At 39.0% G+C, this 13972-nt stretch overlaps 2 protein-coding genes across 2 annotated transcripts in view; one reads left to right on the top strand and one right to left on the bottom strand.

Annotated features, from left to right (window-relative positions):
- cyth3b (cytohesin 3b) overlaps positions 1-3848 on the top strand; it is a 36921-nt gene extending 33073 nt beyond the window's left edge. The window contains exon 13 of the mRNA XM_079252727.1: positions 1818-3848. Coding sequence (XP_079108853.1) covers positions 1818-1890 — 73 coding nt within the window. The 3' untranslated portion in view covers positions 1891-3848. The remainder of the gene's footprint in view (positions 1-1817) is intronic.
- Positions 3849-8044: 4196 nt separating this feature from the next.
- On the bottom strand, positions 8045-13679 carry cacng5b (calcium channel, voltage-dependent, gamma subunit 5b; the record flags this gene model as incomplete). Its single annotated transcript, XM_079252818.1, has 5 exons — positions 8045-8305; positions 8781-8926; positions 9016-9156; positions 10064-10150; positions 13484-13679. 5 exons carry the CDS (start codon positions 13677-13679, stop codon positions 8045-8047), a joined length of 831 nt encoding a protein of 276 aa, XP_079108944.1.
- Between the last annotated feature and the right edge of the window lie 293 nt (positions 13680-13972).

Here is a 13972-nt window from a genome sequence, read left to right as displayed (position 1 = left end):
TACAGCTCTTTCAACTACCTGCATTACTCCATCAGTCAAGTCCTATGAGTTATGTAAAGTTTGCTCAATTCCATTCGCATAATAAAGTTTCATATATCCATCTTTCCAAATATGGGGAGACAATAGTTGCTTATGTAGTACCAGTCAAACATTTGGACACACTTTTGACTGGTAGTGGCTTCTTTTGGTCCATCCATCCATCCATCCATCCATCTTCTGTCACTTATCCGGGGTCGGGTCGCGGGGGCAGCAGCCTAAGCAGGGAAGCCCAGACTTCCCTCTCCCTAGCCACATTTGCTAACTCTGCAGTGGGGATCCCAAGGCGTTCCCAGGCCAGCTGAGAGATATAAGTGTATCCTGGGTCTTCCCCGTGGTCTTCTCCCAGAAGGACGTGCTCTGAGCACCTCACCAGGGAGGCGTTCAGGAAGCTTCCTGACCAGATGCCACCTCAACTGGCTCCTGTTGATGCAGAGGAGCAGTGGCTCTACTCTGAGCCCCTCCCGGCTGACTGAGCTCCTCACCCTGTCTCTAAGGGAGAGCTCGGCCACCCTGCTTCTTTTGGTCAGATACCATAAATATCTCTCACTGTAATAACAACACTGATGTTGATAACCTCAATGCGAGATGCTCTAAAATTCACTGCATAGAGGATGGTGCAATGTCAAAGAGAGTTGCCTCAGCAGAACTGAGCTATTGCATACTGTAATATAGTGCAATCCCTCCTCCTGTTTTCTCCATACCATCAAAGAGTACTGACTGAGAAAATGATGAGGGATAAATCACTGCTTGGCAGGGGTGATACAGCAAGCCGGTCCAGAAGAGGCAACTCCAAAGTGGGTTGATGCATTTGCAGCCATGAAAGGTCCTGTTTTGGGGTCTGTTGAGGCTTTTTATAGAAGTGATGAATTCTATAAACCCGCACCCCTTAAGTGTATCTGCTTATCTGTAGTTACATAGTCAGACAAAGCCAGGCCAACGTGTTCACTTCTGGTTGTTGATCTGATTTAATTCATGCTTTTGTAAGGTTTAACGTGTGTAATTTAAGATTTGCCATTTCACTAGATATGTCAAGTTTTATTTCCATGTTTTCAACTACAAAAAAGGAGAAAAATGTTAAATTAGTCATGGCAGCTTTGCTTAGATTTGATCACACTACAGTAGAGTCATTATTTCATGAAATTGGGTTGTTGAAAACGACAGTGAGCTGTAAAAGAGGGCATAGTCATCATACGCAGGCTCATTCTTGAGCTTGTGGCGTTACAAAGGGAATCAGAGATATCCGCAGTGGGGGGTTGAGCCTCTTCTTGCTTTGTGCTGGTGCTAACAGGATTTAGCAGCCGTGAAACTGGGCTTCTCAACAGAGCCCAAATGGCTTCCCGACTCACTCGCTGTCATTGTGAGTTGCCTCTCGCTCTTTAAAAAAGCGGGAGCGAGGGAACGGAGAAGAGCCGGTAATCTCTAGCGTCATTGTTTGCCCACCTTCAGGTCAATAAACCTGCAGGGGAGCGAGGGGGAAAGTGTGCGTTGTATGTTTTACTACGTTCTTGGCAGAGTTCTGGACGAGGGAACTCAGGAGAGGTTCCAGCAAACCACAGTACCAAGAAGGGAAAAAAAAACTTGGGGGGGGGGGGGTCGTTTTCTGAAACCATGGAAACCAAACTAGGTCACTGCACAAACTTTCTTCCATTTTTTTTAATGCAATCTAGTTAAGGAAGGGGTCTGTGAAAATGTGTCTACATTTCCATATCAAAGATGTTTGAGACCCTCCTCTTGTGGTCTTATTTATTTCATTGCTCTCCTTTGATTGGCTTCTCTAGGGCCAGCATTAGCAGAGACCCTTTCTACGACATGTTGGCCACCAGGAAGAGGCGCATCGCCAACAAGAAGTGAAAGGGACAATTTTGTCAACCTCCAAAACCCGACATCTTTCACTCCTTCAGTCCATGAACATATAAACTGCACGCTGGAAACCTGGTTCACCTCAGAAATGGCTGTCCGGACTGCAAGCCAAGCCTCACTATCTCACCTAGGAGGACGTCACACACTGCTGAGGGAACAGTAAGACTCCAAGAAATGCAAAAAAAAAAAAAAAAAGTGCTCTTGGTTCTTATACAATAACCATCCAGCCTGTTTGTTTTTCCTCCATCTCATATTTCTCCCCTACCTCCCTACTCATGGTCATTCTGTATCTCTCCTTAAGCACAACTGCCATGTTTCAGGTGCACATGCATGCATGTGGGTTATTATAAACCAAGATGTTTGTGTTTATGTGTGTGGAGTGTGCATGTTGTCAGTGCACACAGCATCAGTATGGGTGCATAAGTGATGCAAATGTTCCCTCCACTGTGCTTTAATTCAAGTCCAGTATCAGGATTCAAATGGATGTTTATCAACTTTGGGGACAATACACATTTTTAAAAATTGCGATGGGACCACAGAAGGACACATTTTAGGGAGTCAGTGGTTGAATCAGTGCAGTATAACCTCAGCTGGACCACATAGTTATTTTACTCTGGTGCTGAATTTTTCTCTCCAGGTGCCCTGCTCAGAGTAACCTCAGAAAGACACTGCTTGCATTTGGGTTTTAAATGAAGGATTGCAGTCTTGAGTCAGCTGGACTGATTTACTTTATCTACGTTAAGCAGAGACTTCTGAAATGTGCATACTTTTTATTTTGGTTTGTTAACAATGGTGCTTTTGTCGAGGACTCAGATTAAACTTGCTTTTTGGACTTGAGGTTTTGTTCCTTAAGATTTTACAGCTGGTTGTTCAACAATTTATACACTACTTTATTGAACATTCACTCAAATAAATATGAAAAAGAGTAACTTATGTTCCCATTTACAGCCTAATGAGCCAACACTCACATCTGATGGCATGAAAAATATCTATCAAAGCTTTCACAAGCTGTATGAATGACGTTGTTGTCAGAAAGGTGACAATATGAGGAAGATAACTAGAAAAATTCCCAGATATGTTGCATTTCCAGCAATGCTGAAAATAATCAGAACAAGATCTGATTTGATTAACATATTCAGGAATATAACTTTAAAATCACTGATATGGGAAAGTCTTTTTCAGTCCAAAGGTAGGTTTAATCAAAGAAAACAAAATCAAAACAAAAAACAACAGGTACCAGTTTGATTAAGCTTATTTTTTTTTCTTTTTTCCTGTTTTTTGCCTATGTTAGTGAAGGTCTATGTATTGTTGTGAACCTGTTTGCATTTGTATTCCTAAAGATACTTGCTTGCTTTTGTGTTTCTCTTTACGAATTCCTAAATACCAACCATTTTTGTATTTATTTTCATTTTGTGAAAGGGTTTAATTCTACCTGTAAATGTTCAACATAAGTTATGTTTTGTACATATTACCATGTATAGGTTTCTGGTCTCTCCGTTGTAGTATGCACACTCTGTGTAACAAGCTTGCATCAGTTGAAGTTTGGGGTCTTCTTTGCAAAAAGCCTTAAACATAATCATCAGAAGACATATGCTAACATCAGTGATGGTAAAGATGATGATGATGATGATGATGATGATGATGATGAAGACTGTGACTAAGCTGTTAAAAAGCCATGACTGATGAGTGAGAAAGATGGTTGTATTTATGATTATGAAGCTTCTACTTAATAAGATGTTAGATGTTAATGATGATGACATTGGTGAAGTAAAAGCAGTAAAGATAAAAATATAATTGATGATGCTGATGATGATGTCAAAAAAACAATAGTTTTCTATGTGATTGTAAAATAAAATGAAAGCCTTGTAGGCAGGGCTCAATATTACCTTCTGCTGCCCTGTCTGGGCATGTAGTTGCGTTAACTTTTATATTCTCTGTAAAAGCTATTGGTCACGTTGTACATTACATGTATCTACATAAAGTATACATAAAGCTTATTGCAGATTCGTGGCATATTCATTATTGAGGCTCATCCTGACCTACTTGCTTGCATAAAAAACGAGCTGTGATTTGTGAAACGTGCAAGACGTTTTCCTCTGACAAGCTTCTCTCACCTCCATCCAACAGAGCAGTGCTGAGTAATTCCACCTGAATTACACAAAATGTACCTGACTAAACACGAGCAGGTAAGTTTTTGGGATAGACCTGTTTTTATGTGAAGATGTGGAGAAAAATGAGTGGAGAGATGGCGCCCTCTACTGTTAGTTTGGTATAATATGAGTCAAAGTTTCGTGATATATAAAAAAATCAAGTAGAAATATTTTCTTTTCTGTTACTCTGAAAATGAAAGAGGCTAGAGGTAAATTCTTGCAGTGCAAAGCTTAATTTGTTCTGCATAAATACCATTTAATCAGTAAATGCTTGAGAAATTAATAAGTAATTAGAGTACTGTACAAAAGTCTTCAGCCCCCATTTCTCATGAAGCCATTTAAAAGGAATCAGAAGGAGTCTTTTATTACAAAGAGTCAATAGCAAAGGAAAATAAAGTATGTAAAAGGAAAAATGGTTCATACACTCCTAAAGAGCTTGAAAGTCAGTGTTTGGTAGGACCATCACCATTATTCTTCAAACCATGGGGCTCTATGGGGTCACACTTGGCTTATGGTTCCCCAAATCATCACTGACTGGAAACTTCACTCTGGACTTCAAGCAACATGGATTCTGTGCCTCTCCACTCTTCCTCCAGACTCTGGGACCTGGATTTCCAAATGAAATGCAAAACTTGCTTTCATCTGAGGAACAGTCCGGTCCTTTTTCTCCTTAGCCCAGGTGATGCTTCTGAATTTGTCTCTCACCTGTTGTTGTTGACACGAGGAATGTGACAATTTAGCCCTTGTCTAGGATTCATCTGTGCGAGTCCAGCTTCAGTCCACTCCTTATGAAGCTCCCCAAATTCTTGAATGGATGTTGCTTGACAATCTTCTCAAGGCTGCAGTTATGCCTTTTACTGGTGCACCTTTTCCTTCCACTCAACTTTCCATGCTTGGATACAGCCCTCTGTGAAGAACCAGCTTCTTTAGAAATGATCTTTTATGGCTTTCCCTCCTTGTGGAAGGTCAGTGATCGTCTTCTGGACATCTGTCAAGTCAGCAGTCTTCCCCATGATTGTGTCGCCATCTGACCCAGACTGAGAGATACCTTTAGGGTTAGGATATCTTTGCAGGTGTTTTGAGTTAATTAGTGTGTGACACTATGACTTTCTAAGATTGAAGTTTTTCACAACATTCTAATTTTCTGAGACATTGCATTTTGGGTTCTCATTATCTATAAACCACAATTATCAAAATTTCAAGGATTGAATATTTGAAATGTTTCACTCGATGTGTAATGAATCTACAAAATATTTAGGTTTCACATTCTGAAATGAGTGACAAAAAATATTAAACTTTTTCATAATATTCTTATTTTCTGAGATGTACCTGTATCTCTCCTAAAAAGTATTCATTTTTTGTTACATTTTATTAAATAGCAAATAAATAAGACATTACATTAAAAAATAGACATTTCTTACTATGTTTGTCATTGGTTTGGCCTCAAAGGGTTAAATATTAATTAGGAATAGTATTGCAGGCTTCTTTAAGGACTTCACAAAGCTCTCCCATGGAGGTAGCACTGCCTTTTGTTCAAAGTGATCCAACAACGATTCAGTAATGTGAAGACCCGGGCTCTGGGGATTTATTATTCCATAGACCTGTTTCCATCGATTTTCAGTCCAGTTCTTATATAGTTTGGCATAACCGAGCCTTCTCTCCGTTTCCCTTCCTTAAGAAGGAATTCCTGGCAGCCACTTGTCCATAGAGACCATTTACAATAAGGCTCCAGTGAAAAGTCAATGGATTTGACTTGTCTTTTTCTTTTCCCATTCTCAACTTTTTTTCAGGTTCCTCATATTTTTTGCATAGAATTGACACCCCACGTGGATATGTCAAGATTTTTTTTTTTTATTATTATTCCTCTAGTTGATTCCTCTTCAGGAATTCCTCTTCAGGAATCAACTAGTTGGTGCAATAATACTGTTTTATGTCTGTCAGATTGTTGTCTTTAGTATTATTGACAGATCTTACTAAACAAAGTGACAGACTGCCAGAAACAAAATGTCACAGTGGCGTGGAGATGAGGATCCAAATGTAGGCAACAGGAGTCAGAGATGCAGTCAGGATGTTAATTCTCAACTCAAAAGCTGAGGGTATGCAGACACAGGACTAAACACATTCACACACATATACCATCACTGGGAACAGAATCCAAGGGGATAAATACAGGGAAACCAAACAAGACACAGGTGTAATAAATTAACTAATGAGCCCAAGTGAATCTCATGAACAGGAACAAAGGCTAAACAATAAACAAGACACAAGGGGACTAAACGGGGAGCTACTGCAACCAACTAAAACAGCAAACCAGAACTAAAGATACAAAACACACATCATGACACAAAATGCCTCAAAATATCATTTAGATGACTCTTTGCTACAGTAAATAGTCTGATGTAGCTAGTCTGCAACACTGTTGTGGTACAGAAACTACAGTGTGTGTGTGCACAACATGCGGTTGGTGCCTTTATTTTATGACCAAATGATTCATACATCAGTGTCAAGTGACTTAAAATATAGATTCTTCTCAAAATGGTCAGAGACAAAGAGCGATCCAAAGAGGAGTGAGAAACTGGTTAGGTCCCAAAAATAATAACAGGCTGAGAAATATTCTGCTGAATGTTTGCAAAAGAAAATTGGAATACTTGCAAACAAAATAAATAGAAATAAAGGCTGTCTTAAGACTTTTTCACAGGATCAACACATTCAAAGTCAGTCAGCATACAGTGAAAGTTAGTGTGAAAAATATTGCACATATTACATTTGCATTTTAATTACTGGTGAAAAAACTACATAGACTGGATCAAAAGGAACTGAGCTAAATGTATCTCCTGGAGATGTCACACAAAAAGAATAAAACAGAATGTAATGAAACATTACGGCATCTGAAAATGTGAGAAAAGTACAACTTCACACTGATATATTTGTTAACCGTTTATTTTACAAGTGAATCATTATTGGACTGAACAGTTCTTTTGCTACAGCACAATAGTGACACCATGAGCAACATTCAAAATATAAGCAGCATTATCTTTACATTAAGAGTGCATATGATCAACACCTTTACATGTCATAATTTGTAAAGGTGAAGGTGAATGACGCATGTTGTAGATGAGCTGGGATATTTCATTAGTGATGTAACTGTGATGTAGATATTTAAAACGGTAATATTCATTTGAGTCTTTTAAGGAGCCTGGAGTGAGTTGTCATTTACATGTATATGACCTGACTGACGTCTTGTTTTGTTTGTCTTGCATCAAAGTTCCATTTGTGTAAATGAGAATAATATTTTTATTTCTGTTTTTGTTCAGCTAATGAATAATTGTTTGTTTTTACCACAAGAACCATTCCAAAATTTATCGATGATACACCAAGAATAACATCAAATTTGACTGAAATAATGAAACATGAGACATTTCACACTCCAGATTGACCATATTGCTCATTATGGTGAGTGACTGTCGCTGCTGTGAATCCTGAACAAAAAAGTTTATAATCAGGGAATTAAACATTGACAACTAAAACATTATGCATCTCTAAAGTATTGCAGCGATGTAAGAACACTACCGGAGCTGAGCGCTAGAATAAGAAGATCCAAAGACATCCAAACATCTATGTTCTGCACAAAAAAAGAAGCAAAGACATCACCAAAAGAGACAGTGTAAGAGGCACTGAAAGGTAAATACGCAGATACAAAAACAGAAATACAGATAAAGTTTAATGTATTTTACATTCATCTAAGAGAAAGAAACAATTATGAGACTTTAACGCTTCAGAAAGACTGAAACTGTAGCTGTAAAATTTGCAGACCCCTGTCCAGAAATGTAGTCGTTCTCTGACCTGATACAAAACTACAGCTGGCTCATGTTCTTTGGCCAGATTCAAAATGGCACAAACTTGGTTATTATTTGACTTGTTCTTCAGATAAACTTTGTGCTCTCCTGGCTTCTTGACTCGATGAGACCCTTTACTGACCCTTTTGTGAATGAGCCTCAGCAGGGTGAAGATGACACCTGGTCATAGTCGGGACATTTGAGGAGGGCGGGGTAGCTGGCACTCATCTGGAGGGAAGTTTCGCTTGAGATGTCTGAGGGGCTCCGTCCACGTGACCAGGCCTCTGGGTGGAGGAACTGACTAGAGTGGTCAGAGCAGTTGCTGAGGCGAGGGCGGTAGAAATTAGGGTGGCGAGGTTGGTAGATCTCCTCTGCTGTGTAGCGTTTCATGAACAGGTAGACAGACATGACACCTGCACTCTGAAAACAGGAAAGATCCCAAAGAAACATTCTACGTGTGAATAATGACAAGCAAAATAAATGAATAACAAATAATCTCTTAATTATGTTAATCCCAAGTAACAAATACAAATTCTTCCGTTAGTTAAAAACTTGAATTGTATGTATTATATGTTGGTAAACTGATGAAAACACAAAACCCCAACGACAGTATTCCCATTCTTTGTGATTACCACATACTAATTAATATGTGACAGATGTTTTTTTATTTTAAAAAAAGGGCTGCAAGTTTTTCAATTCAGAACGGTTCAACAATGCAGTTCTCATTCTGACCACTAGAGGGCAGTGGGCATTTATCTTGAATGAGCTTGGTTAAAAAAAAAAGTATGTTTTTGATTATATTATATTTATGTTAATATAAAGTTTTTGTCTCTTTAGATGTGCAGTTGTTATTTTTTATGCATAAAATTCAGCAGTGATGCTTTTAAAGGCTCACCTCAGTAAGCAGAAATGAGAGGGCAGCAAAGGCAAAGGACCAGCCATACTTATAGGAAAAATAGGCCTCGCTGCTTTTTGTCCTGTTCAGCATCTCGTCGTTTATACTGGAGATGTACAGCACTAAACCAACGACCAGAGCAAGACCTGAGAGGTTAAACAAGTTCAATTAGTCAATGATTAGCAAGAGACAAAACATGGCAAGAGAGGATTCAGAGGAGAGGAGGTCTGAGTACCCGACAGGATGAAGAAGATTCCAGAAACAAATGCCAGGATGGTGCGGTGAGGACGGATGTGCCCAATGTTGTTGAGGACAAAACCAATGAACATGAAAAAGAGGCTGACCAGAGGGAACGGAGTCGCTGAGTGTATCATCTCTGAGGAGGAGGACAGTTGCTGTTTAACACCCACAGAAAATGTTAGACATGCTCGATCTCCAATATATCTTGTAACATCATTAGTTACAAAGAAGCACCAACATGAGTATGTAGGTAAAATTTATGATCAGTATATAACTGATGAGAACACGCCCAGTTGAACCCAAGAGGAATCCTTATCACCCTTTCAGACCAAAGTCTAACTCCATGGGTCAAATGCTTTTCTTGCTTTTTTCAGAAAAAATTGACTTTGATGGTAGGAAATTATTTTATTTTAGTAACCATATAAAAATAAAACCACTCATTATAAGTGATCCTATTCATAGAAAAGTAGTTCTAGGTCCAGAATAAGATCCATTAAACCACAGAGCAGGTTGATGTCAAGTCATCACGTCACGATAATCCAAACACTTAGCTTTGCAAATCATCAAAGGATGCTTGGAAATGTCTTATTTGATTGATTCATTTTAATGCAAAGAAAAGACAGATGGCTTTTCTTTGGAGGAGGCAATAATGCCAGTCCTGAAATAAAATCAAACGTGACCTGATGATTAACATCTGCTCCTTCGCCTCTGTGTCTCCTCCACAAAAATTACAGCACACATATAGAGCTAATCCAAACGACTCACTGAAGTGATTACTCCTTCTGTCAAGTTTCCTCATTAAACCACACTGAAGGACTTATGAAGTGAATTGTGTGAGGAGGTAATAAATATTCTGGAGCCACAGGCAGGACAAGGTTACAGATGACTCAGACTTGTTTGTCACGCTTCATTCACATGGCTCATTTCTGCATGCAGTGGTATTAAAAACCCAACAAGGTTTTGCCATAGAAATGCCCCAGCTGGTTGCATGAATGAGCTGAAGTAGACCACTCAAAGGACCAGTTTATGTTCTTCCAACTCACTGAGCACATTCACTGTGGACTCTGACGTCAGCTGGATACTCATAGGCATGATGTACTCAATGGTAAAACAACGGCCTGACTCGTCACCTGTGAAAGCAAAAGACAGGAAACGTAAACACTGTTGAAAGGCTCAGAATATGTTTATCTTCACAGAAAAACAAGTGTTTTGTAAAGATGGCTGAAATTCTGTTGCACTAATGGGATGAACTGGTAAAAATAAAGACCAAGCGGGCGAAAGCAGAGAAAAGGTGGACATGTTGAAGGCAGATAGTGGCAAATCCCACGCCTCTGGTGAGTGGGAGTCACTTTTTTTCAGATTATTTGTCACAGTGTGTAAGCACCTGAAGGTTTGCAGCACTTACTGGGACTCAATTGGTTATATATAGACAGCTCCATACGTGCAACACTATGAATTGCCCAAGCCAGCTGAAGAAATATTGCCTCCTGTCACTCAATTTACATCTATTCTTCCTATTAGCAAAAACAGAACGATAATCTTACTAATTATGAACATTCATGTATTTAAAGTTTCTGCTTCATCACTTCGTGTTTAATTTTATTTATTTTTTGTACATGCCAGTTAGCCCTGGTCTCTGTCTTTAGCTTTCCCATCTGTGTTTAGTCAGTTGATTCCTTCACACCTGTGTTTGATAACTCTTCCCTCCTCTCCTCTGTTTGCTCTGCTCCCTTTCACGGTTTGGTTTGGACTTCTCCTGTCCTACCCCCTGCTTGCTTCTTTAAATGTCTCTCCACGCATGAACTTTGCCCAAAAAAAAGCTTTTAGCTGGTAGTTTTCCAACATTTGAAATAACTTCCAGGCTTTGCTCTGAGTTTGTAAAGTTGAGTAATTTATAATATTCTCACTAAATTGGTTGTTGGTCTTAAAGTCATCTCACAGATGACCTTTTAGAGTACAGCTATACAAACAAAATGGCCAAAAAAGACTGTAAAATGCCACAAACATGACCTAACTGGTCAAAATGGCAACAGGGCAGTTACATTATTAATTGACATGCAAGGTGTAAAGGGGGGAAACATGTCAAGTTATTGTAAAACATGGAAATGCAATTGGAAGCACAGCGAGAAAGTGAGAGGAAAAACTGTGAAAACAAGACTCCTGAGAACCAGTGCTTATCACATGTCTCTACAGCACTGTAGAGTCTGCAGCGGAGCTTAGTTTAAGCTTAGAGACTCCAAAACAAGCTGACCATTATGACAGCCTCAAAATCTAATGTAAATAAAAAATCTTTCATTTCAAAACAGTAAAAAAGTAAAACTTTTCCATCCTCTTCCTGTACTTGCTTATTCCAGTGTAAAGCCACAGAGGATCAGGAGTCTATACCAGCTGCTATGAGGCAAGTGGTAAACAAACAGCTACTGTCATGCCCATTCAATTGAAGTATTTAGAGACAACAAAAACTAAACTACTAAACAAGCGTTTGGACTGTGGGAAGAAGCTGGATCACCTGGAGAGAACCTACAAACTCCAGCTCAAGTTCAAAGCAGAAAGCTTCTTGTTGTGAGGCAGCGATGTCAACCACCCCACCATGCAGACAGGTCCAGAGTTTCATTACAAAGTCTAAAAGTGTTGATGCTCGGATGGTGTATCACATGTAAAACTTAAAAATGGAGATGCAGACAAATGTTCAAAAATAGAGATGATCTACCATCCAGGTACCCCTGAGCTCATACAACACTCCCAAATAGAAGCTCAATTCCGATGAAGTTGGGACTTTGTGTAAATATAAATAAAAACAGAGTACAAATCCTTTTAACTTATATTTTATTGATTACAAAGAAAACACATTTAATGACTTATAAACCTAATAAATTATTTTTCTTTTTTCCAAATAATCGCTCATTTTGAGTTTGATGACTGCGACACATTCTAACAAAGTGGGGACAGAAGGGAAACAAGAGACTGGAAAAGTTAAGGAATGCTGAAAAACACTTGTGTGGAACAATCCACGGGTGAGCAGGTTAATTGGAAACAAGTGATTTTCATGATTAGTTATAGAAGGAGCATCCCCCGAAAGGCCCAGTCATTTATAAACAGGAGTAGGGTGAAGTTCACCACTTTGTGAACAACCGTGTGAGCAAACAGTCAAACTGTTTAAAAACGACAACGTTTAATGTACAACTACAAAGAATTTAGGGATGTCAACATCTACAATCCATAATATCGTCAACAGATTCAGAGACGAGAGAAATTTCTCCATGTAAAGGCTGGGAAGGTTGAACAATAAACGAGGACTGATTTTGGACATCTCTGTTGCACATAAAGCAAGAATGGGAGAAAATTCAACCTAAAAAGCTTCAATATTTTGTGTCCTCAGTTCTCAAATGCTTACTGAGTGTTGTTAAAAGAAAAGGTGGTGAAACACAGTGGTGAACATGCCCTTGCCTCGTCCAGCTGTTTTGGAATGTGTTGCAGGCATCCAATTTAAAAAGAGTGAAAATTTGCAAAAAAAAAAAAAAAAAGAAAATAAACCCAAAAGTTTGTCTGTTTGAGTATTAAATATATTTTGGGTTTTTTTTAGTATTCAACTGAATATAGGTTAAAAATGAGATGCAAATCCTATTCTGTTTTCATTTACATTTTACAGCGTCCCATCTTCACTGGAACTGGTGCTGTATGCATAGACTGGAACATGTTGTATCCAGATGTGACCAAACATTTCAGCAGCATCTGGCAATAGCAGCATTACATTTAATCATATAGCATGTTGCATTACATGTAAACTCCATTTATTTTGCATGAACACAACATGAAAAACCAAACAATGTAAATACATTAACTGCAATATTGCACTAATGCAGAAACTTAAAGGTTATACTTAAATAGTTGCCGCTAAATTACACGTGGACTTCTTTTTCCTCATTCAGCTCCAGATGCCAAGTTTTCCTCATATTCAGTCATAGACCTTTGTTTTTTTATTTTTTATTTTTTAGTCAGTGTGAGTTACATCACATCCTGTGAAGAGAGAGTTTCACAGTCGGTGTCACACCAACACCAGCTGGCATCATCCTCTCCACAGCATGACGAGATGACATCTGTTTCTGAAAGTTGGTGTGTGTGTGTATGCAACTAACACTGGACTCACTTTCATTTTTTTTGTGTGTCTTTCTATCACTTTGCAACTTCAATTTCATGCTTAATCATAGCCCATCTTTGATGCACAAACACACACACATGCTCAGATACACTGATGAAGTCACTGTGACTGTCATTTTCTGTGACTGTCAAAGCTGGCAGCTGTCAGTGTGACAGGATCGGCTCTTTTCTGCAGCCACAGTTACAGAATGAACGTGTTTAAAAGTGACACTGTAAAATTGAGTGCCATTATCATTGCCACAGCCCTGATTCATAAATGACGGGCTGTCAAGGTCCTGTGGCACACAGAAACCCATGTTACTAACCAGCCAGAAAGCAGACTCTCCACAGGCCAGAGTGCAGTGAAGTCTTGATGTCGGCACTCTGGTTCAGAGGCATAATGACGCCTTCTTCCAGATACAGCCAATAATCGGTGCTCACTGCCACTCCCAGCAGCCCCAGGCCGCTGATTGCAAAGACACTGCTGAGTAAAGTCAGAGCCTTCCTGCTGCATGCACTCATGGCTTCCAGCAGCTGTTGTTCAGAATTAGCAGAACGTTGCTGGAGCAATCTGGAGGAGAGAGGAGACATAAAGGAAGGTTTATTCACAGGAGCTCAAAGACAAAAATATAAAACTACAAAGAAGCTATTATATTTAGAATTTATAACAACATTTAATATTGACTTAAACCCTACAGTTTCAACGAATATAAAGAAATGAATGAAATAAAACTGCAGAATGAGGTTCTGTAAAAACCAATATTTTCTCCATTTCTTTTCTTCGAAGGATAACAATATGAAGTGAAAACAGCAAG

The sequence above is a fragment of the Telmatherina bonti genome (genome assembly GCF_933228915.1).
Source record: "Telmatherina bonti genome assembly, chromosome: 14".
NCBI classification, from domain to species: Eukaryota; Metazoa; Chordata; class Actinopteri; order Atheriniformes; family Telmatherinidae; genus Telmatherina; species Telmatherina bonti.
Note: the sequence above shows the minus strand (reverse complement) of the source record. Positions and strands in the feature narration are given on the sequence as shown.